Genomic DNA, 25,774 nt, shown 5'->3' with positions numbered 1-25,774 from the left:
ATCATCACTGAAAGGATGATGTAATCCACCTCTAAACACAGAAAGCTATTGAGGATGGCAGCTTCTGAAGCCATAACATGCTCCTAATTTTGTTCACATGCTTGATAATTTATTTAGTTTTAGGCGTTTTATTTGTTTTGTTCACCCAGTGCATATTTGAGGGATCCATCCTGTGACTATACTACTCTATGTAAGGGTCACCTCACACATCATATTTTTAGAAATCCTACTCTTGTCTAATCATGTTAACCTGTTATTAAACATCATGGGAAAGACAAAGAGCCTCTCTGCATACATGTGAAGTACTGGCTACCTTGCATCTGTTTTTCCTTGAAGAGTTGTAATAAAATGAGGCTATTTCCATTCAAAAACCTCACTTATCCTCCTTTATCAGTCCTGTATTATGACTGACTGGCAGCTGTCACTATGCTGCACACAGAAATGTTAAACATCCCAACATACTGATTAGATTGCACTGATTATAGAGCCTGCCAGTCTGTTGCTGTTCTCATTAAACTGGCTACAAACACACACTATCAGAGTGATGTCCCTTAAACTAGATTTGTTTCTTTCCTCCTGGGTTTCTGGGCAAGGAGAATCCACTGCCTTCAACATATTACAATCCAGGGAGCTCATTTGATATGATTTTAATGGAGCTGGTAAAGTAACCTCATCGCCCTCACCGAGTTCAAAACAGACTACTGTAGCTAAATAGGATTCAACAGTGAGGATTGCAACAAACTCATTGGCATTGCTGAGCTTGTTGCACAGCTGTAGGTCTCTATACAAATCCCCAGTCAGCACAATTAAACCTCCATGCATGTGAATGTGTATGATAGCATTCTTACTGTATTTACAGCATAGCACACACGTGCTAGTGAAGCCCGTTGAGTGTAGTAAAAAGTGCCTTTGTGCTTATAAATCACTGGATGTTTATAATTATACACTATGTACTGGATAAAACACTCCCCACTTGGGATACTGAATGTTTTCTACCCATCACCTTTGTGATTCCCACAGTTTATTATACAACTCCTCATCATTTACTCTCTCTGCAGTACTGTGTTTTCTGCCACCTGGATATGCAAGTATCTCAAATGGCTATTACTGAGGTGTTAATTGTAAGAAGGGCTAAAGATGTAATTTCGCACTCATTTCCTCATTTTCTCTAAATTTGGCAGTCTTTAAATTCAGCAGTCATTTGTGTAAAATGCAGATTCTCAGTAAACCTGTTCCTGACTCATTATCAACTTATATATGCTTTAACTGTTGTAAATTCTCAGTAAATTAACTCAATTAACTAAGATGGACAAAAAAGTGTTTTCAAAATGTAAAAGTACATTTGAGTTTAACAGTGATAACACATTTTACAGGTTAGATTAAACAGACTAAATGAGGACTGTCAGGTATACAGTACATATAGTGACACTGCTTAGTGCTGTCCACTGCGGTGCCACGTGCTGGATTGCCAGTGGGAGCCTGTCATAGCGCCCAACCAGCAGCCCCTCACATCAAAGGGCTGTGCAGAGCCAGGGGAGTTAAACAGCTTGTTCAATAAATAAACAGCTTAGCGCTTCCCATAACTGTATCTCCACAGAACAATACAGTTGATTAAGACCGAAGATCTTCACACAGCAGAGGGTAAATAGAGGAGGGACTTTCAAAAGAACTACTGTATAGTATGGTGCTGTAATGTTATTCTCTATTGTGCTCTCTGAGGACTGCCATGTTCTGAAAGGGGCTCTGCTCTCTTGGCAGGTTCCTTGACATTTACTTTACATTCTAGATAACCTTTAAGGTCAGCATTTCAAGAGTGTAGCCAAAAACATTTTAGTGTGAGAGGCACATCTTCCCAATCGCTTTCTTTCTTTTTATCCATCTTTCCATGTCTTTCTGTATCTCTCCAGCTTTGTAGCGTGCACACATGTATATATAGTGATAGTTTAGGCGTACATGGCCATCCACCAAAGTGCTATACTTATGCACATGTTCTTGACCCACTTCTACACTTGAGTCGCAATAGTTAAACAAATACTGTGCCCTCAACATTGTGACAGAGGGGAATCAGGAACAAGTTATCTAAGGCCTTTGCGGTGATAAAAACAGATTTGTCAGGGAAGCTAATGCTAATTGTCACTCTCTCTTACGCCTCCATGTTCCTGGTGAGTCAGTCACCACTGACAGATGTTGGCAGAACAGGGAGGTTGGGTGTAGCAAGGGTGCGCAGGGGGTACGTTAGACGCTTGGAAAGAAAAATGAGGGTTCACGCTGTGCTGACAGTCCAATCCTTCAGTCTAGCCCATTAGCCACAACAGAATTTCTGCACGGATAGTGTGTCAGAGGTACCACCCATAAACAAACTGGTGCCCATTGTGGGCCATGAGGTCACCCAGCATGATAGAGGTTATTAAGTGCTGCTCCTGTTTGCACATCAATCATATCCATGCAACCCAGGTTTAAATGGATTATTCCATCCAAGGAGGAGACACTGCTCAATGTCTCACAAGATCAGTGCCAAGAGTCCAACTACCTAGACTTAGAGAGGTCATTTGCTCTTTTTGTATCCCCTTTTCTCTTGTCTTCCCTCCCATACATTTTCTTGTCTCTTGTAGTCCATTATGTCTCTCACGCTTCTTTCTTACAGATGGACACATGTGCGCATGCAACATACATATAACAATCCTGTTTCAACATGCACTGTAGACAATTTAGCCTTGTGGAAATCTTATATTGCGCTGAAAAGACTCTTTCCAACAGCTTTGTAATGAGCCATACAGTTTAGGAAGCATCTGTTCAGATCAATCTTAGCATAGAGCTGGAGGCTCACTAGCAGCATGCAAAAGCAAGGGCATGAACATTAAGTCAGCTGTTTACCTGACAGATGTCTTCACACACATGCGTTTAAAACCCTATTAAACCAATCAGAGGCCCTTAACTCAACAGTGCAGCTGCTTCTCTCAGGATAAATGCACTAGGTACACTTAGTTGAAACTAATGCAGGCAAATACAATAGACCTGCAATAACTCCACCCTTGATGAAGATAAGGATTTTCAGTTTTTGTTGTAATATGATTATTCTGTAAGATGTAGTTTGTCATGCTGTTGAATTGTATTGTGTGTATATATACACACATATGTTTTAGCTAATAAACAGCCAGTTCAGTGTATCTCCCTGTTTACCGCTCACCCTCCGATGACTTAGTCTCTGTTATGGATCTGAGGATGGTTGACAGAGGTGTTTTAGCACAGACTGGTGACTATGGGAGATATGCAGATGTAATCCACCCAAACTCGACTGGTATGTCCACATTGCCATTCTCTCTGCTGTCCAGATCAAAGGTTTCAAGCAGCTAAGGATTTTTTTCCTCCAGCCAGCATCATGCTCTGGTTCTCTTCATACCTGTCTAGGATTAGAAAGGTTGGAGACATTCATGGCATGTGGGAAAGTTTCTGCTTCTCGTAAAACCTTGAGTTTACTACAGGGAGCTTAGGCCAGTTGGGCTGGGAATTTCAGGATACATAAGAGCAACATGCTGTATCAGTGGGCAACAGTGTGTGCTCAGTGGGAACAGGAGCTTCGTAGCCCAGTTAGCTGAGTCCCACAGTGTGAATCACACTCAACACTAGCCTTGCTCTACTGTTTTCCATGGATGAAAACAAATGTAAAACTATTTCCTACCCACAGGACAGTAGATTGAGGCCTTTGAGAAATGTGGTTGAGCATTAAACTTTGCATACATGCTCTTCATAATGTTTTTAAAGAAGTGAAATGTGAGGTGGTAATTTTAGCATGTAGGACAAAGCATGGCATCACCTATATGGAATGTTTCCAAGGAAGGTCATCATCTGTTGTGCCATGGAGCCTGCTCTCTTTCTTCCTACCTCTTTTTCCGCCTGTCTTCCTCACATAGCACCCTCCCATCCCTCTTTGTCTCTGTCTCCTTCTGTGGGCTACAAAGTCGGTCATGGTCACAGCCCTGCCGTGTCCCACTGTTGGTGTAGAGAGGAGCTCCAGGGCGTTTGACACCCACGCTTTTGCATCTAAAGTTCTGGGGCGATACACTGTCCTCCACCCTGGGTCACCTCACCTGTCCGCTGGGCCCTGATGGGGTGACAATCCTGTTCCCCCCCTCCCTTTCCACATGAACACATTGCACTACTGCCCTCAACTAGAACAGCCCTCCACTGTGCTGCACTTAATGATTTCCTTTTTCTGCTCAAACCACAATCAAGTAATCTACTTTGTATTATAATGTGCTGCCTGTTTGTTAAAGCAATGCTCTTAGGAGGCAGCAGCCAGATTCTCTGTGCCCTCTCAACATTTTATTAAAACAAAACATGCCTTTACAAAATTTGAGGCTAAATTATAGTGAAATTGATAAATATTGGCATTTTTTCTATAGCAGATTTTCTATGGTTACTGCCACTTCAACACCTGTGGTGAATTTATAAGTGCCAGATACCTCAGCCTCAGGCTATATGCTGCTTCAAGGTACAGAGCTCATCAAAATGAATGACAAGTATTGCAACATGAAGTTGACCAACTACAAGTGAAGGGAAGGAGAGTGCAGCTAACATTACAATTTTTGCCTCAAGGGGAGAAAAGCTGGACATAGTTTTTTTTTTGTTGTTGTTTTTTTTTTGGTTTTTTACAGGAAATTCAGTTACCTTTGTATATCAAATGTAGGTCACATACCTAACATAAGATCAGTATGTTCTCCAAAAATATAAAACAACACTAGAAATGATAAATTCCTAAAATAATAGCAGGTTGTGATATCCCCCCACAATATAAGCCCACTCAGGAAAAAAAAACTGGTGTGGTCTGCAGTATGCGCCTACAGCCTACCCATATATTTGCAAAGGAGGACTGGGAATGCATCATAGCACAGACATGTATTCAACTTGTTGACTTGCCTCTACTCATTTTATCAGGTGATGCAGCTACCTCTCACTCCTTCTCACCAGAGAAAAACACCTTAGCTACACAAGTTTGTTGTGAAAGTTAACTATGTAAATTTAGGATATGAAAGACTTGCCATGCTGGCAAAAGAGAGAGCAATGGGCTTACTTGTTCTTAAAGCAAAAATTCCCCCTAAGGCAGGGTGCACATTTATATTTTTCCTACGTTCCAGTTCAGTGGATATTTTTGAACATAGATTTGTCTTTTCACCTTTCACAGAGGCGAGACAAAGTTGTCTATGATGCAAACTGTGTGCTGTTTCATTATGAACTGAATAGCTGAACATTGAAAGCAGTGACTATCCTCTGGTTTTTATTTAGGATAAAATACATAAAATCACATTCCTTAAAAGTCACCCATGGTCCTGTACAGGCCACAGAGTCTGTCTCTTGGTTGCATCAGAGATTAGAGCAGGAGCTATTTCTCTTTATATTAACAAAGGTCTACATGGTCAAGATCATAGGAATAAAATATGTGAATTCTGTCTAAGATGAGCCTTCCCTTTTGAGTAATTTATTAGGCTGATGTGGAGACATTGATGAAAATGTACCTTTCATTTGAAAGGAAACCAATCATCTTTCTCGGATAATTTGAAGCTTGCTTTTTTAATTGTGGCATAAAATTAGTCAGAACCCAGAAAGACCTGCCTTGAAGTATTCTCGGGTCAGAGTGTGTAATTATTTTCCTCTGGTCACAAGTTCAAATTTGTAGTGGTCACTGAAACCACACCTACTGCTGCCGTCGACATCACTGGATGTACTATGCTAATGGTAAAAGGTCTTATACTTGTATAGCACTTCTCTATGCATTGCAGCACACTCAAAAGTGCTTTCACACTACTTGGCCATTCACCCATTTGCACTCACAAACGCTCACACATTCACATGCCGGTGTTGTCACCGGGAGCAACTGGGGGTTCAGTGACTTGCTCAAGGACACTTCTACATGTTGACTGGACAAGCTGGGAATCGAACCGCTAATCCTTCTGTTAGGAAATGACCCGCTCTACCTCCTGAGCCACCCCCGATGTATTGTATCGTGTAATGTATTGTACCGTGAGCACATTGCACCACTGTAACCCTTCGTTTACATGGCACGTGCCACCGTCTCTCTCCCCCTTTCTCTGGATGCTGTGCTCTGCCTAGTGATGAAGTAGAGAAGCCTTCAGCAGAAATAACGCTGTACCACCTGAGTCCTCATCAGCAGCGCCGCGCTGCACATATCCCATCAGTGCGCCTCACAAAGACAAATCTCCCTGAGCCGGCCGTATTCCCAGCATAAGAGCGAGCCAAGCAGCGCAGGGACCCTGGAGGGCCCACCATCACTGCGCCTGATGCCAGCTCTCCACCTTGTGACAGATTAGTTTTCACTGAACCCTCCACACAGCAAATGGAGCAAAAGAGAGAAAGCAGGAGGTGCTGAGGGGGAGAAGATGTAGAAGTGAAACAGTGAACTTTCATTGTGTGTGTACTTGAGCATAGGAAAAAGTCGGCTCACTCCTTCTACTTCTGGACATCATTCTTTGAACACCTGCGAGCGGAATGTGTCAGCTGTACTACCAACAGTGCTGTGACTCCTGGTCAAGAGATGATTGACAAGAATGTATTATATTTGTTTTTCAGCATAGAAACATACTTGGCCAAGCTCACAGGGAGAGAGAACTGACGAGAGGCAAAGGTAGTGGATACTATGAAGGAGATAACTGATGAGAGAGCTGCTGCTGTTGACCTTGGACTGTTGCTGATGTTGCTGAGTGTCTCGTCGAGTTTTTCTGGCAGGCTGCCCCCAGCTGCACTGGCCCCCTTTTTCCAGCTTGGCCAACTAAGCCCGTTTCTGTCATTTCTTCCAGCTTTTGTTTATATCAATCATTCTGCTTTCCCGTTATTTTATCACTAGTTCTGTAGCTCACTTTATTTCACCTCTTCTTTTCAGCTCTGCTATGATTAATAAGTATAGTTCGCAAATCAATAGAGCATTTGTAGAAACTCCACACTGAATAGATTAAATGTACTCAATGCCATCCCACTGCCAGTGAGCAGGCTTTATTATGATTAAGATTTGTTTTTTAGCTTGAAATTAAATGTTCCCCGTCTGTGAGAGCAGGTCCTTACTTCTTGAAGAGTTTGCAAATTTTTTTTTTCATTTATTTTATGTGCTTACTTCAGTGACACCTCTCCCATTTATTTTTCTCAGCTGTGTCGTCTTCCGCACATCTGTTTGCCTATGTTACTTGATGTGCAAGTTGGAGTGTCGGTACACCTGCAGATGTGTGGAAACGGATTTCAAAAAAGAAACATCAGCATACAAAGTGATAACACTGAAAAAGTTAAGTGTATTTAGGAGACAAGAAAAGACAGGTGACCTGCAAACAGATTTGGCATGCTGGATTAGGTTCTGAGCACACAGCTCTTGGGCCAGTTTTTGAAGTGCAGAAGCTGTGAACGGGCCATGCACCATCTGCAGACGCTGCCTAACAGAGCCATAGGAGCAGACTGGCTGTCAATGCCGGCTGGTATGCAGCTCACACTTCACTTCACCCAGGGCTTGAGCAGGAGCTCAGCCCCTCTCTTCTACTCAGTGTAACTCAGCCACCGCTGTCAGGTTGAGAAAGGGAAGGAGAAGAAAAAGAGAAACAAAAAACATCAACTGTAGTCAGATAGGTGAGAGTGGTGAGGATAAGAGTATGTGCACTATATCTTTGACTGCCAAGGCAGTTGATTTAGAGGTGGAAGGGAGAACAGAATAGTTACTGAGAGGCTTTGCCTGCAGGTGGTCTGAGTGAAAGATGTAAGAATTCAGGAAATGTAAGACTATGTGTTTGTGGCTCAAAATGTGTCTTTACATCCAGCTTAAAGGGTAGAGGTCATTTCAGTACTAGTAAGCCTGTTTCATACAGTAGGTCATAGAATATTATACTGTAGTTGTGGTAATGTACCAAGAAAAGAGGAGTGACAAATGCAATAACCAGCAGAACAAAACAGTTGCATGACCCTTGTATTTGTCGATTTGGGTTAAAATTGAAATCTTGACCTCTGCTGAAAATAGTGCCTGTTGCAACAGAAGAGGATCTAGTTTTAAATCCTGTACCGGCCCAGTCATGACTGAATAAATGGGCCAGATTTGTTTGTTGGCTTTGTGTCTTAATTTTGCATACCGTGTTGAGGTTTTAAAACAACTTCAAACTTGCTCTCAGACTTGGAGGTTTAAGAGTACAATGCTTAAGTCAAATTTTGTGACATAGATGACCAGCCTCAACTATTATTACTTTGAAATGAAGACAACTGAAACCCTACTCTGTGAGAGTGGGAAATTGTCAGCACTTTTGGCAGTGCCAGTTATACTTTCCAGCTGTAGCAATGCGGGCCTAAGGGCTTTAATAGACCATAATGCGGCTCAGTCTGAGTATTTGAACTTGGGAAGTTCTCTACATTGGCAGCAAATGATCTGGAGATCAGCATCCAGCAGTCTTCCCTTTACTGGCCCTATTAAAAATTAATCAAGTCACAGGCTGTGTGTTTGTGATCACTGTTTTGTGTTAGGGTTCCTGAGCTGGTACAATTGCTGTGATTAATTCAGTAGTTAACCACACTAACTTTTACTACTCTACATCTTCATTCTAGCAAACTTATAAAATGGGGTAGTGTGAAAGATCACACATTTACAGTAGCTGTACTGTAATTTTCCCCACATAGGCAAAATATTATTTAATTCTATTTGATGTGGTAATGAATGAAGTTGTGATTACAAATGTGATATACTGTATCTGATGTTTGTATCTACACCTTGTACCCCTGAAATATGTCTGTATGTGTAGCCTATTTGTTTTCCCATCACTGTGCATTTGGCCACAGCCATCTACAGCAGTTAATCAGTCAGCAAGTCTTACCTAACAGAGATAAGCAGCTTGTGCTGCTTTCTATTGATTTGAGAGAAATGCTCTTACCTGTGGAGATATCGGTTTGTCTGTCTTTTCATCCGTCTGGTTTTATGTTGCATGCAACTGGTATTCACATTGTTTTTTTGTCTCCTAGGTTTTCCTAATGAGCCTGCAGCTGAGATTGCTCTGAAAACAGTGAAGAGCTGGATCGAAGAAAATCCTGATACGGTAGGACATGCATGTTCAAAACAAATAGCCATCACTCTGAAGCCACCAATGCATTTGTCCAGGCACTGTGCTTTTTTTGATTTTCTGTGTGTTGAGCAGACCACCACAGAAACACATGACACTAATTCTCATGCATCTCTGTATCAGACAGACATCTTATCCACCTGCTTCACTTGATCAGCCATTTAGCTTGTGGTGTGCATCAATTTAAAAGCCAGTCTGAGACTAATCAGGCCTTAAATGGTCTGTTGACTGTTTAATTTGTCTATGTTGGGGAAAGCTATTAGACCCAGAGGAACATAAACACATTAGATGAAATAACCTGATATTGTTTTTTTGTGTGTGTAAGATGAATTATAATTATTCCTTCCAACAGCTGAAGGCTCAAACAGTCTGGAAACTGCCACCACAGTTTAACTGGTGAAAAGCATACGCAGTCATCTCAAGTGGTAACAACAATGAATGGCATAATCAGACGTACTAAGGATTATGATCAGTTTTAGTTACTAGGTGAATAGTTAAGTAAATATTTCAAATGACCATCACAAAGAGATGTAACATATCTATTTCCCCTTTGGGAAACTGAAATGGATTTGGACATTTTAATATCAATATGCTAAAACTGAGCAGCTACTTGCTGCTCTAAGGAGCATTACTGCCCTATTATCCAGTCAGTCAGAAAAGCAAACACTAGTGTTCCAGTTTGCAAAGCTACTAGTTTATACTGATTTCAGGCTGGAAATGATTATGGGATATTTCGCTGAAGCTGTTAAAGTTGTGCAATTTTTGTGCTTCATTGGGTGTGTCAGCACATTTATATGTGACTGCCTTGAAATGTATCAGTGCTAATTAACCAGGTCAAGCTGAATGCGAAGCAACTGTAATGACCAAATTAAAAGTAGAATTAATTTTAATAAAATGACTAATGGTTACATGAGCAGCATTATCATATGCAACATGCATTAAAAGAGGTATTTATCACCTTGATACATTTTCATTAACAATCGATGATGATAACATTTGGTCCAGTTGTCAGGAGGCTGTTTAAGGCTGTACAGAACATTTATCAGTTTGTGAGTCAGTGAGTGATGGTAACCTTCAGGGGTCATCTCTGTTTACTGTGGCACTGTTTATATCTGTCACTGTGGATTGAGGTGTTTTATAAAGCTCACAGCTTGATGTGCTACAACATCCCTCAGCTGGTGTTATGGATGTTGTGAACAGACAGCCAAATGATACGGAGCTGCTGGGTTGCTTTGCAGTTGATGTGCTGTGTTTGCCACACTTGTCCTCTGCCTGATGATTGCTGTAACATGTACTTGGGGAATCCATTAACACTCTGGCGTAAAGAATGTTTATGTAGCTTACTGCTGACTGAAAATAACAAGCTAATGTGCAAACCTGACTTTGGCGGTTTGTGTTGTTCCACATCAAGAGTTGCTACTTGCCATACAGAGCCTGCAGTTTTGTGATGCATTGACTGATAGCTATCTCTGGTGTGGGAAGATCAAGTGGAAAACATTACAATTCATGGAGAAGGGTAGACGTCTATAGAGGCCTCACTGAAGACTGTTTGGCAAAGCTCCACGAGCACAAGCAGCGGATGCTCGACACTAACTAGACCAAGAGTGAATAAGCGTTTAACAAGATCAGAGAGAATAAAGTGATACACTTTACCCAGAAGCACAGCAGTATTTCGCTTCCAGTCTAACCAGAGAACAACACGCACTGATGCAGGAGCTGGCATTCACCATTTCTTAGTGCCTAGGTAATCTTGGTGCTTGTGGAAGCACATTTAAAAAATAATGGACATAAGGTAAAATTTTAATTTTTCAGTAATTATGCCAGATTAGTTTTATTCTGACACAAAACAGAGAATTTAAGTAGGTACAGCATGATGCCTATCCTGTTAGCGGTCAAAGCATTTTGTTGGACATTAAATCCTAAAGGACAGTTTCAAGATTTTTCATGTTGGTTTTCACAGTTGTGGAAGAAGTACTCAGATTGTTTACTTAAGTAAAAGTACCAATACCACAGTTTAAGAATACTCTGATACAAGTAAAAATCCTGCTTTCAAAATGTGACTTATGTAAAAGTACAGAGGTTTTAGCATCAAAACATACTGAAATACTAAAAGTAAAAGTACTCATTATGCAGAATGGCACATTTAACATTAATGTATATCATATTATTGGATTAAAATTACTGATGCATTATGTACATCACAATGTTGCATAATGGGGGAGCTCATTTTAAGTATCTTATATGCTTAGAATTTGAAGTACTTTACTGCTGGGTAGCTCATGAATTTTCCACCAGAGATCAATATTCTTATGCTTATGCTGTAATTTATGTATTAATCTGGTCCTGAAAACTAACTAAGTTGTAAAAATAAATGTAGTGGAGTAAAAAGTATAACATTTGCCTCTAAAATATAGTGAAGTCAAAGTATGAAGTAGCACAAAATGAAATACTCAAGTACAGAAACCTCAGAATTGTCCTTAAGGACAGTACTTCAGTAAATGTGCTTAATTAGTTTCCACCACTGGGTTTTAAAACACTATTGATGTGCCCAGTACTTGACAGTAACAGTCTAGCAAATATTATTTTAAGGACTTGAAAAATCCTGAACCTGTCTTCTATGATGAATGGCCCTTGCATTGTCTGATATGTTTAGAAATCCTATTCATCGCTGCAGTATTTACTCATGTGACACACCCAGTGTCAACATGATTGATAGCTGACATGTTTCTGTTTCAGGCTCTGTGTCAACTCATAAGAAAATTATGTGCTGTCAATCGTTTATTGCGTTTTCTGGTCTCAGAGAGAGATTACAGTCACAGACGTTCAGAGTAAAAGCCTTGAATTTTCAGTGTTGTGCAAGTTGTTGTACACATGGTTTTATTCATGCTCTTGTGTCCCCCTTCAAAGGCAATCACAAAGTGATGAGATGTTGGATGCTTTACCATCAAAAGGCTTGCAGAAGTTCAGTATTGTTCAGTTTTGCTACAGTAGCTCATATCACAAATTGCACACAGCTTTCCAAATAGAGAGAGAATGAGACATTTGAGGCCCAGTTGATCATGCATGGAACAATAGGAATAGATTGCTCTGTTCACTCACCTCCAGCTCTGTGCACTCAGCCCCGAGGAGCCGTCCACAGAGGCAAGTCATTTCAGGGCCATGATAAAGGCTCTGCTTTGGGGAGGATACTGTGCTATTGTGGCAGAATTTCAGCACAATGGGCTGGCTGAAGGTCTAACACACTGGGGTGGCAGGTTATAGGCCACAGTCCCCCCATTACAACCCCTTCCACTGACACACACACTCTGACATGATAGTGTTGTCTGTGCATGGCCAGCTGTTCATGTGTATGTATGTCATCCAGCTGAGATACATGGGCATTTGGCCGGCTGTAGTAATACACAGCAATTGGAATGTAATGTTTAACTAATTGAAACGTGCTCATATGAGATCTGAGGATGCTGTTACATCAGATAGCAAAGGAATTTGTGTAGTATGTATGTGTGTGTGTGTGTGTGTGTGTGTGTGTGTGTGTGTGTGAGAGAGAGAGACAGGGAGAGAGGAGAGAAAAAAGAAGAGGACACTGTTTGATTGATTAGCTGTGAGTTTATCTCCCAGGCCAGGACACTGTAGCCCTGATGCACTCACCAGCACACAAAGGGCCCCAGTGTCAGCATGAAATTCACTTATAAAAGCACCTAGACTTCCATTGTCGAAGAATAAACAGCCTCACAGTGGTCAGGGAAAACAGATCCTTTAATCTGGAGAGACTTGAGGGCAGGAATAATCCTTCAGATCACAGTAGAAGAACACAAAAAAATGAAAAAGAAAGTAGGTATGTGTAAACAATAGACCAGAGGGTTCTACTCTCTTCAAAAATGCATAAGGGTCTGCAGACGGAAGAAGCGACAGACCAACACAACCAGTTCTCCATATGGTTTTAAAGCACTTAGCACACGTCCCCCCACTCATCCGACTTTGGTTTATTTCTTATTTTAAGATGTAATTTGGTTTAATTCAGGCCTATATAGATTTAATCTGCAGATGAAAAATGTGGTCTGACACACTATTTGGCTGCCAAGGATGTGCTCTGGATGGCCCAGCTTTTTAATGAAGCGTTTCGAGAGCCTGGCAGCCCAGCATTACTAACACAGTCGGAACATTCCAGATTGGGAGTTTGTAATAAGCTCTGCTGTGCTGCGCTGCTCAGGACAAAATTGATGTGTAGAGATTTCACCTTTCAACATCAGTCTAGTTTGGGCATTGGTATTAAGCACTCCACTGTGACAGTGATGCTCCCAAAACAGGTGTTTTCATCCTGCTTCCTGTTCTGAGAATGATCTGTTTATGTTCATGAATCTCAGGCCAAACCTAGAGACTTAACAGTGATTTGAGACAAATATGAAGTGACTGTTAAGAATAAATTACAGTAGAGTTTACTGTATGTTTGTATGGCCATGTTTTGCTGTGGAAATGGATATAGCTGTTTAGGCAGCTGTCTGGGTTTTGGCAGATGGAGCTGTAACATGACAACACTGAGGCATTCATTGTCAGTTTGGCTGAATAAGATGGATAGTTGCCATTATTGTGGCTACATTGTGTGGTTCACCTTTCGAAAATGTGAATTGCAAGCAGACAGCAAGCCACATATGTGCTGCTTGTTTATCATCTACTATACATTGTGGTTAAAACGTTGATGAATTCCCTCAGAGAGAGTCCAAGTCCCACTGCATTTTTAAGCCACTGTCTCTTCTGTTCCAGTAAGTTCATCTTAAAGTAACAGATGAAGGCCTCTGCTGGAAAATACTTTATTGATACTGGAACGGAATTTAACACTAAGCGAGGCAGTACCTCACCTTTGTTGCTGCATTGCCACTTCATGCTGTTTTTATGGTCTAATATCCAATGAAATGACTTAGCCAAGTGTTGCCGCTGTAGCCAAGAGAGGCACAAATTTGCTCTGCGTATGCCTGGTGGATGCTGATGTGTCACTGATGGCTTGTGCTGTTGGCATAATGTTCAAAGCCAGCACTGGTCTTTTGAAGTTGGTGTCTAGCCCCTTTAAATCGTTTGCTGTGACTGAGAGCATCAGGGAGACATGGCCTGATCAGGAGGCGAGAGCATGACTAAACCCAGCTTGTCTTGTGTGGATAGAGATGCACAGTTTGACCTCAGAACTGATTTCTCTCTTCAGCCTCTGTCAGGCCCCTGTCATTTTGACTATAGAAACGCTTTAGAGAGTGTGTGGATGCCTTATTAGTTTTCTCTGCCATGGAATTACTGTACTTTTCTGGCACCAGTACTAATGCGTGCCATGTAGTCTAATACATTAGTGGCAGCCATTTGGCCCAAGGCATCAGGAATGGGGATTTTATGGCTTTTATGATCTGACGATTTTACTGTATTATCGGTCTCACTCTGATATAATATGATGTGTGCTATTTGAGTCCCTTGACCTCAGTTGGTGTAGTTAAATACTACTAGTTTAAGTGTTTAAATAGATTTAAGATTAATCCTATTTCTGAACTGACACTAGGGAAAGTTATTTTGTCAATGTTCAAATTTTAGCAAGTGGTTATCTATAGAGGGAAAGTCATTTTTGATTAGGTGCTCCTGCTGTCAAAGATAAATGTTTATCATGAGCAGCAAATGCTACATTATTTTCAATGTTTATCTGAATGGTCTGATTGAGTTCCTGCCTTCAGAGAGAAATCCTCTCTGCACAAATGGGGATTAAGCCTATCATCTCTCTATCTTGTCAAAGACCAAGGTGTGGTTTTATGCCTGGTAATTGCAGAATGATCACCGTATGTTGATGTAAGGTGACTTTGAGTCTTCTGTTCTGAGGGAGATGAATAGTGCTCTGTTAATGCTCTGTCTCCACTTCAAATGAAAACATTATTAATAAAGGAATCAATAAAATTCTACTCCCAGGATTGATTACATCTCAGGAATAAATGAAAGCTATTTGTGATAACACAATAGAGTACTAAAGTAAAAGTGAATATAAACATGGTGGGTGTTTATTGAGGATTACATAGCCAACTAACAAGTACCAAACATCTTGGGAAATAATTGTTTGTCTTTATGAGTAATCCAAGTTTTTGTGCTTGTTTAAAATAATTTTTATTGCTTTTTTGTGGTGAGAAAGACCTCAGTGTTTAGCTGTTAGAAACTGATGGCTCCCATACCCAGGTGCACTGAGCCCACCAATAACTACAGCCCACTGCACTCAAGCACATGGACACTGAGATATGATGCCCTCTGAGTTCAACTCTCTCCCTTCATACAGATACTGTAGTCCTGCCTCCATGCTTACTGTGCTGGAATAAGCTATCTTAATGACATGCTAATTGATTTAGTATAGCACAGATAAAAGTAGGCTGGCACACCAAGATAAAGCAAGAGTGGGTCGAGCTGTTGGTTCAGAAGAGGACAGGAGACTCATCAAACTCCAGCCAGCTCATTCACTCTGTTTGAGCACAATTTTCCACTGCAGTGCCCCATGCTGAGGCAAGGAGACCTTTTCTGTGGAGGTGTGCAGTGTCTGTGTTCAGACTGTTTAGTGTGTGTTCTTAAAAGTACACTACATGACCCAGTAAGCTCATTTAAAGACTGCCCCAAGTTCAGACAAAAAAAAAACCCTGTCCTGTGTTGTCATGATAACACTCATCACAGCCATTAATTATGTACAGTAGCCTCTCTGTGGCTTGCAGAAACCGATAGTGACGAAAAACATTATGACCACTCCACTGTCCTCTCACTCATTTATGTTGATATTAAGCCATAAAGTCTGTGATACTCAAATAACCTTGGTTAGCAGTGTCAGTGTAATGAACTGCTTATTGATGGGCACACAAGAAAAACAGCCATGTCTCACATGGTTATCTACAATTGAGTCGACTTTCCATAGCATTTCATTACATTTGAAACCAGTAACAAACCTATGAGTTGTCACAATTTAAGTCTATCCTTTTTTGAATCCCTTATCAAACATATGTAAGCTTATCTTTAGTATTTAAAGTTTTAAAAAAGTGTTTTAAGGAGTTAACAGTAGGCTACAAATGTCAGTACTGTATAGAGTAGTTGCATTTTATCCTGGGTATTTGTATTCTGCAAGGAGGAAGAATGCTGCTGTTTTAATTGTTGAAATATTTTGGCATTTAGCAAGGACCTAGTGCAATAAGCAAACTGCATTGGAGCACAGGTACAGTATTTATGTTGAATTCACATAGTATGTCACATGATTACCAAAGAACCAGAAGTCATTTTAATGTACAGCTTAGTGATGAGGAAATGGTTGACATACTGACAACATGCTTGTTAGTAAAGGAATTTGGTGTAGGTGAACTTTTTACAGTCATCTGATTCCCTGCTTTCTTGTACCAGTGTATTATTTTAGCAACAAAAAAAATGCTTGACCTTCTTGTTCAATAGTTGTAGCTGCATAAGGTCACTATTCATGCAGAGCCTCTTCACAGCTGGTCATCATCGACCACCACATTGACAAACTTGGCTACAAGCTACAGTGTCTGTATCTGTATGAGGAGCACACATACAGGACTTCCCAGTGCTACCCATGTTGTAGGGTTGAGGCTCGGTGCAGGGAGGAGGGGGGGAGACCACTGCAGTGATTACTTTAGCTGTTGCTGTGTGATTGCACAGTTTCTGGCATGTGATTAGGGGGAATGGGCCGTATCTCTGACCATCTCTGAGGGGGATGAAATCAGACTCAAAGCCTGACTTCAGGCGGTGGTACATTTGAAAGTCAATGTTTTATTTCTAAGCATAAATTACTTGATCAGGATAGTTTTTTGGCCAAGGTTGTATTCAGAAATAAAGTTGGCACACTTAGAGGTTTGAACGAAGATCTAGTGTTTGCATATGTCATACGTGTCCTCATCAAAATGGGCCAGAATTAATGACAAATTGCCTGTGCTTTTAGTCACTTGCCTTTTCCTAAAGTTACCATTGATAAATGTACATTAAACAATTATAACAAGCTGTTAAACTGCCACAACATAGCAGTATAGAGAAAGCTATTCAAGATGACATGAAGATGCTCATATTTCAAGTGATGTCCAATTGATTCAGTGAACCATAAAAAGGTGTAAAAGCTCTTTAAAGTTGTGTTAAAGGTTGAAGCTGTGGTTCTGTTTGAGACCTGCTGAGTTCTGAAGAGCTATCCCCCCATGCAGTCTGGCTTTTTTGAAAGAGCTTTTTATTGAGCTGCAGGAAGAGAAAATTTTAAAGCTGAGTCAGTGTGCATCATTACCAGGTTTGATTATACACACACATAAACAAGACTATCTCTTACATAGCCATCAAAACCGCTCTGAATATTAATCCTTTAAAATATATAATTATTTGGCTGATATCTAGTGTATTATTGATGATCTTCATAGTGCTGATTGACGGGGGCATCTGTCTCTGTGGGGCACAGCTAGCAAGGCTAGAACAGTAGGAGTAGTACATGTTGTAACTCAACAGGGCTTCAGAGGTAAGACTGGGCATCAAGGTCCTCTACATGGTAGAGCAGGGTGATGGATAGAACAGGAGGCACTCGCTGTGTAAAGGCTGTAGGGTTAGAATTACGATAGTAGAGGCTTTAGGTCACAGTATAACACCTCTACAGACTCTTCTCTGAGTCTGACTTCACATATTAGTGGAAGAGATGCACATTAAAAAAAAGACATCTTTAGGCCAAATCACCTGTCACCTTCTTTGTGAAAAGCTTCACACCCTTTTCATGATGTGTAATAAATATTGTGCAGAGGTGGTGTGGTTGGTAAAGCTCTAGGCAGAGGTGACAAGGGCTAGAGACATCCAAGTATGCTTATGCCTCATTACTATGCAAATGCGAAAATAAATAAGCAAAGCAGCTTACTTTTTCTGATGTTTATAAGGGCTGTGTTTGTTAACAATGTGACCCAAAATTGAACCTTCATCAGAGCTGTCTCCTCTTCGCCTGGTGCAGCGTTCCCTGACTGGACACTGTCTGCTGGCCTGCTGTATCCCCAGGCTGTCTGCAGTAATCAAAGGGGGGCAGCATTAATTGGTTGACCCTGGCAGGCAGCCAGGTGGTGTGGGATGGGTCATCACCTGCTCAGGGAAAGTTCGCTCCTCATGTTCTTATTGCCCACCTTTTCTTTCCCTTCACCTTCTGCCACAACCAAGCACCAGGAAGTTACCAACCAACCTCTCAAGCGGTGCTACAAAGTCACCCCAGCCAAATGCCCATCTTATTTTCTAAGCTGCAATGCATCTAACCTCAAAGAGTAATAACATTCTGTTTGAAATAACTAGAATTGGAACTGAGGCTGCCCATTTTCCATAAACCTATTTCAGACAAGGTTCCCATTACTATTACACAACGTCTATCTCTATACCACAACATAAACATCTGAGAAGGTGCTGTTCCAAGAAGGGCAGAGGTTTGCCTGACTTACGGCTGATGCATTCATCAAGCTCGTGCCCAGCCAATATCACACTGTCAGAAGGGAGCATGTGGCATTCTATCACCATGAAATGCTGTGACAGAACAAGCCCTTTTCCATTACTCTCTCTCAGGTCAATCTCTGATATTGCCTCTGTACTCCTCTGTAATACTGTTTATTTCACTTGTTTCCACTGGTGAATTCCTTCTATGGGCTCTAATGATTGTAAACCTAACCACGTTACTACATCAGTAATGCATTGAGGAGTGTGGAACTGCTCTGCTCATTTTTTCTAAACATACCATACATATGATGCATATCTTGTTAAGCCTTATTTCAGTGTGAAATATTTTAGAGTAATAAACTGTGTTTCAGTTTCAAATCAATAAACAGGCCTACATACATTCTATAAACTCACCTACTTTCTCATTACAGGCAAACTACAGTGCAGGGCTCAAGGTTTTTCAATCTGAAACCTGAAACTGCCCAAATTCCTCGTTCTGATTTAATAGGCATACAAAGGTTTCTTCCCCTTAATCCCAGACATATTAAAGACAGGCCTTTCCTATCACCCCATGTTGTCTGTATTTCTTATTTTTTATTCTGTGGAGTCCATTAAGAAGCTGTCATCCTGCTGAGTGGTCCCCAGTACATTCCTGTGTTCTCCTCGCCTGGAGCACTGAATTACTATTTATGTGCTGAACTTCGACCGTACACTGGAGTCTGTCCCTGCTCAACCAGCATAGCTAAAGCAGTTTTACTATGAACTTTTACTTTTCTTCTGCTTTCATGATTTTCACTTGGCCCAGCAAAAGGTGTACTATAGTAGAGAGAGTAAACAGTAAGAAAACATGCCAGCGGGCTGCAGGAATTGCACAATGTAACAACAACAACAACAACAAAAATTATACTTTTGATATGCCCTCAACTTTATCCTTATTCTTTTTATAGGCATAGACAGTCTTTAATCTGATGTCCTGTACCAGCTTATTTCTTCAACTAAAACAAATCAATGGAATTTGTACCTATTTTTTAATCGCTGTTAAAATTCTCTCCAGAGTGCTGAAATGAAAATGCACTCCTCATCAGATTAGATCTGTCTACAGTTATGTGATAAAAAGCACTCACTCTCTGTAATTGAACACCACAGATAGTTTTTCATAAAAGCTTTGATGGACATCAAATTTAATCTGAAGGATACAGAGCCAAAGTTTTCTGCAAAATCTGGTCCGATTTTCTGCCTTTGAGGCTCTGTAATTCTTCTTTCTCATCTGAAGAGGGCAAACCTCAGACTGAGCAGATAAGTTTTTTTTTATTTTCTTCAAACAATGAGGTTATGCTGCAGATATTTGTTCTCCAATGGGAACGCTATTGATTAGCTCAAATGTCTGTCTGGCTATGGGATTTGTCAGCACTTTCATGCTACAGTTTTCTTTCAGACATCTGTCCTTACTTGTAAAGCCAAGAAAGTTTTAATTTAAATGTACTTGGCTCCCCTCATAAATTTCAGAAATGGCACAAAAGATTTTAAATATTAATTCCACTCAGCTTCATTGAAAAAGGCCCTTTAAAGATGAGAAATCACCTCATTTGTGAAAATAGACATCTCTGAAGAAAGTATATTCTGTTAATCGCATTGGGGAAGCTTTTAATAATGTTTCAAGTTGTTTTGATTTATGTACTGTATATCCCATCTGAATTTTTAGTCATTTTGTATCTATTGTGCATTGAGATTTTATTATTAACTTAAAAATAAAATGCTACTTAAAACATGACACACAAAGAGTAGTTATTGCCTTTTTGGAAAGATGACTGTGCTGTACTGTTGGCACACTGTAGAAGACCAAGCTTCAGATAAAGCAGGTTCATCATGATGAGCAGAGGCGGCTGAAATCAATGGACTCCATTGAGCTTAATGGGATAATGATTTATCTTGAACAAACTGATAATCATACTAATACTGAGAATTCAATTTATTATTTCATTAGAAGTGCCTGTGGTAAAACCCTACTGTCAAGCTGGTATCCTGATACAGTGGTGTCAGTATTAAGTGCAGTTGTTTGTGAGTGTCTCGGTCTAATGACTTCTTAAGGTAATTGATGAAACACTGTATGAGGTTTAGCTTAGTTTGGCATCTAGAAGGGAGGCTGAATTCAGCCTGTGCTATAGTTCAAAGCAGAACAATAGGTCCTCACACTCACTGCCAAGCTCTTGGTCTGGCATGTTACCATATATATCATGAAGCAAGACAGGATATAATGAAAACAGACAGATTGCCTGAGCCATGACCTTCAGAGTACACTTGAGCTCACTTCACTCAGCAAGCAGTGCGTTCAGAAGAGTTCCTCTCTCCATCTCAGACGCATCCTTTTTGCATCTAGTGTGCTCACATGTTTTTATAGAATACTGTTTATGTAACACTGGCTTCAGGCTGTAGAGAAACAATTTACACAAGACTTGTTTAAGAAAACTACAATGCAAAATAATTACCCGCTTTGTGTCTGCCGCTGTCAAGGCAAACTGAATGACATTAAAGTATGAGCACCGGGTAGCTTCGGCACAGGCACTCTTCATCCTCCTCTGACAGACTGAGAGAGTTCTCTGGAAGGCTTTGAGGTTGTTTTTTTTTTTTTTTTTTTTGCCACTAGCATTCTCTCAACACGACCTGATAAGACCCTATTCATCGTCTCTCTCTTCATTAGCCAGCCAGGGGCTGGGGCCTGTCACACCATCACTGAGACCTCAGATGTGCTGTTGTCTAAATGTGCTGCTGACAGAGCTCAGCAGCAGCTCCTTGTCTGACTTTAGCAGGTTTCTGTTGGAGCTAACAAAGACATTATTATTTTTAAGAATGACCTGTGCCTGCATGTACAGTATGCACACATGCATGTGTACATTTGTGTCTATGCTTGTTTATGTACATTACAGGAGGATACTGCTGTATTACATTACATGGCATTTATTGATCTCTGTTTGCAATAGAAGTTGATTCTAAATTGGTTCAAGCTAGCATAGCATCAATTTGAATCATACAAACATTTTTATTTTTTTCCAGCTGCATGCTGGGCTTTGAATTGTGGGCCTAAGAGAGCTGCATCATCTGACACCTTTGTGGTTTCTCCTGACAGAGAAGACTTATTTATGTCTGTCATCCTCTGTGCACCCTCTCTGAAGGCCTATGCAACAAACCACAGAGGCTGCAAAACTCTTGACACTGCAAAGCCCTCACTTATTTTTGATTGGCAGCAGCCAGCCTCCAATTTCCGTGTCTTTGCCACCATGAAATCTGGTTCTTAACAGGTTTTTCAAATGTTTGATGTAGAGATTTAACGGTTGTATTATGAGTCTACAACTAGTGGCAACTAATGTTCCAGTCTGTGCCCTTGAACCTAGTAGTGGCTCTGTGGATATAATTTGATTTTGAAAACATGATTTAAAATTTGTTTTCTTCTAATGTTGATTTTATAGCAGTGTGAAAAACTGTGATAGTAATATCGTACATTTTTGCGGCATCAGTGTGTTACCGTTATACTGTATGAACTTGTAGATGTCATAGATGCTGATATTAGTATATTTCAAACAGTGGATTTGTTAAAACTGTTTCACCTCCACTAATAATGGTGTTACAAAAGGGCTCCAAGATGACACACTGAATAACTGAACTGAATAGTAAAATTGATCTCACAGTCCATACCTCGGTCTACTATTCATCTTGGGGTTGCAATTCCAGGAGGTCTTTTGAGAAGAAAATTAAAAAGAAAATTAAAAGAATTTCAATTAAAGTGATTTGCTGAATTGGAGGGAAAATGGCAGTGATGTGGAAAAGACTTTTAATCTTGGTGAACCACCTCTTGTTCCATTAAGCTCATATCCCCTTCTTATCTCACTAATCATTCCTCCCAATGCCAGGAGTCTTGGTGATTTTTAATCAACCCATTATGTCCTGATTCAGTCCACCAGGACTGGCAGGCACGCCATACGCTCATGAAGTGGGCTGGAAACAATCAAAGTACAATCAGGCTCTCGTAATAATGCTACAGGCCAGTTAGCTGGAGAAAAATTACACATGAATTGCCCAGTGTAGGTTTTGGGAGGTCAGAAAGCCTGCAGTCTGAGCAGAAAAATAAAAATTCTACCTGCACAAGTCATCGCTCTTAAGCCATTTGCATTATTACAATATTGTTACTGGAAGATTATCAGTGCTAGAGAGGCTGTGGTGAATCATTGTGGTGAGTGAAAAGGACATGACTGCGAGAAACACAAAGATAAACCCCAGCTAAAATTTGTCTTAAGTGTAACACTGTAACTATAAAACAATAGTTTATTGAGTGATATAGGAAAGAACAGAACAAATAATAGTGTAGAAGAGGAGAAAAGGTGGCTGTTGTTACTGGCTGACGGTCTGGAGAAAGTGTTTATCGGGGCGGACTGAAACAATAATTCAGGCCAGGAATTTGACTCCTTTCCAGGCCATGGTGTTCACACAAACCATTTGATCGTTAATTTTGTAGGTTAATCCTATTTCTTGATGTGATGGGTACCAGACTAGTTATAAATCTGGCTACTATGTTATTGTGGGAGGACAGTTATAGAGGTTACAAAATAGAACAATTTGGTACAGTTTTCAAGGCATGCTGTGGCTATTGGTGAGCCCTCAGAATCTCACTAGGAATAAACCAGTCACAGGATGTAGCATACAAATGTACAAGGCTAGACATACACTTTTTAAAAAGAGAATTACCTCAAATGTTTAAATGATTTTTATATTCAAGCATCAACACACAAACACTCTCTCTAAAATACATAAGCTACAACAATTTACACATGTAAAAAGTTTTAGATTACAATGTTCACTCTCTGGTTTCCATAAAGCAAACAGCTCAAAAATCAAAGCATCTATAACTAGTGCCGGTAAGTCCATAGTCTAGATTTACTGTTTCTTTTACTGTATTAGTTGAAAAATATTTCTTTTAATGTCATTTTACCACTGTGTTGCACTCATTACTATGATATAAGTCCTCCACTAAGATGTAGGACGTGCAAACTGTGACTGACCTGGTCCCAGAGGCGGAAGCTTGAGTACCCGCCACAGGCACAGGGAGAACATGCAAACTCAGCACAGAAATGGCTGACACAGAGAGACAGACGAGCATACACACCCACACTATCTATATTATTATTATTATTGTTGTTATTATTATTAAGGCAAACTGACCCCAGGCCACCAGGAAATGCCCTGGTGCTCCCAATGGGCTGTCCACTGATGTTTATAATAGTTTAGAAACAGAAAAAGAAGAGTCCTGTACTGTAAATATAGATAATTTTGGCATTGAATTCACAGAATTACAAGGTGCTGAAATGCAGGGTTATTATTGGTGGTATAGCCACTGCACCCTCTGTTTGCCAGTTTACTGTACTATTAATTTTCAGCATCCCCACCTCTGTGCATGGTCTGATCTCCTGTTTTGATCTGTGTGTGTGGCCCAGCACACTTCAACCTCTACTTCCTACAGTAACAAGCTAAATACATCCTTTGTTTTATTCATTCAGCTCTTGTCCCAGCAGGTTTGGATGTGCATTCAGCATGTTCGATTGCTCTAACTTCAACGGATAAGTGTGGCAAACTTTGAAAGGCTTTAGGTGGCGCACACTGTCTTGCCAGCACAAGTGAGGACACAGACCCACTTTTGGTTTTAGAACTTGGTAATTAAGGAAGTGTTTAATGAAAATAAAGGCAGTGCTTATTCAGGTCATACAGGAAAAGATAAAGCTGTCCATGAGATGACTCAAAGCAAGTGTTCTCACTTCATCAACCTTCAGCAGCTATCTTAATGAAGTGCGAGTGTGTATATTCATGTGTGCACAATATGTAGCTCATAACTTTAAAATAAATGCCCTTAAGAGATTTTGGCCAAGGCTCTCAAGAAAACTAGTAATTTTCTTCTATATTATTTTCTTGGGACTAAACTTTGTTGAAGTTTCTGAACTCCAGTACTTCTAAGTAATGGCCAAATAATATGCTCTGTAGAGCCATGCATAACCTCTGATTCTTTCACTAGTTTGTTTACGCTGAGCTCAAGAAGCTTGTCACTAGTTTGTTTACGCTGAGCTCAAGGAGCTTCTATAAAAGCTGAGATTTCATGGGCATACCTGTAGTAGGACAACAATAAATGTTGGGACTGTTAGAAAGCACATTTAACCCTCTCACTTGTAGTGTTGAGGTGCTAGTTTCATAGCTACTGTTCTTCATGAATGCGTGTTTATCTTATGAGTAAAACTGCTTGTGAACACATTACATACAATTTATTTGTAGATTCAGAAATGATCTGCTGATACATTTGACAAGGCCATTAAACTGCTACAGTGATTGAGGTAATCATGCATACAGTGTTTAACCATGTGGTGAACCAAGCTGCTGATTTGTTGTGCCACATATTGAGATGTTTTTTGAGCTGTGTTAAGAAGTGATGCTGCACCTTTTGTCAATATTCACGCTTCTCAATTGATTCTCCACTATCCCATCCAATCAGCTATCTTGACTTTCATTTGTAATTAAAGCTATCTAGATGCAAATCAGAGAAAGTCAGAGGGCATATTGTACTATATGCATATCAAGTCTCGCTATTCAGGGACCCATCATATTTTTAATTTTTGTTTCAAAGTAATACAACATGTACATGTCCATGTACACACAATTGCACTCAAAGCCCATTTACTTTATTGTCAGGAGTTATAGCAGTGATTAAGTCTTAATGTAAATTGCAAATGTTATTACTTTTCTATGTTAATATTATGTTTTTCATTTTCATATGAAGTAATGTTCATGTAAACATCTTGGAGGAGCTTTCATGTTTATCTTCTTGTATCTTTATTACGATAAATATTATCAGTATTAACTATGTTTTTGTACCGCTCCTCTTTCGGATAAGGACAATGGATTTACCTCATCAGCCCATGTTCACCTCGAGGGGCCTATAGGAAAAACTATTTACATGTTGTTTTATTTCAAAAGAAAGTAATCTCAGTGCAGCATTCAATATCTCATGGCTCTGAGGTTGTCATTTTATTTTATATACATACTTTGTATGCCCATAAACTTACTCATCCATTTAATAGCATTCAGTGGGCAATATGGGCTTTAGCCATTTTCTGAGCACTTATATGTTTTGTAAGCGATCAAATACAACAGTTTTCCTGTATGCGTGAGCAGAGTGGTGATGTATGGGCAGCATGATGACATTATGA

General features: G+C 40.2%; 1 protein-coding gene across 1 annotated transcript in view; it reads left to right on the top strand.

The window, feature by feature from the left end:
- Positions 1–25,774, top strand: part of macrod2 (mono-ADP ribosylhydrolase 2) — a 406,311-nt gene that overhangs the window by 307,054 nt on the left and 73,483 nt on the right. The window contains exon 8 of the mRNA XM_020600667.1: positions 8,995–9,068. Within this exon, the coding sequence (XP_020456323.1) occupies positions 8,995–9,068 (74 nt within the window). The remainder of the gene's footprint in view (positions 1–8,994; positions 9,069–25,774) is intronic.

Source organism: Monopterus albus, unplaced genomic scaffold, assembly GCF_001952655.1.
Source record: "Monopterus albus unplaced genomic scaffold, M_albus_1.0 scaffold3.1, whole genome shotgun sequence".
NCBI lineage: Eukaryota > Metazoa > Chordata > Actinopteri > Synbranchiformes > Synbranchidae > Monopterus > Monopterus albus.
The sequence above is the reverse complement of the archived record's forward strand: the minus strand, read 5'-3'. Positions and strand labels throughout refer to the sequence as shown.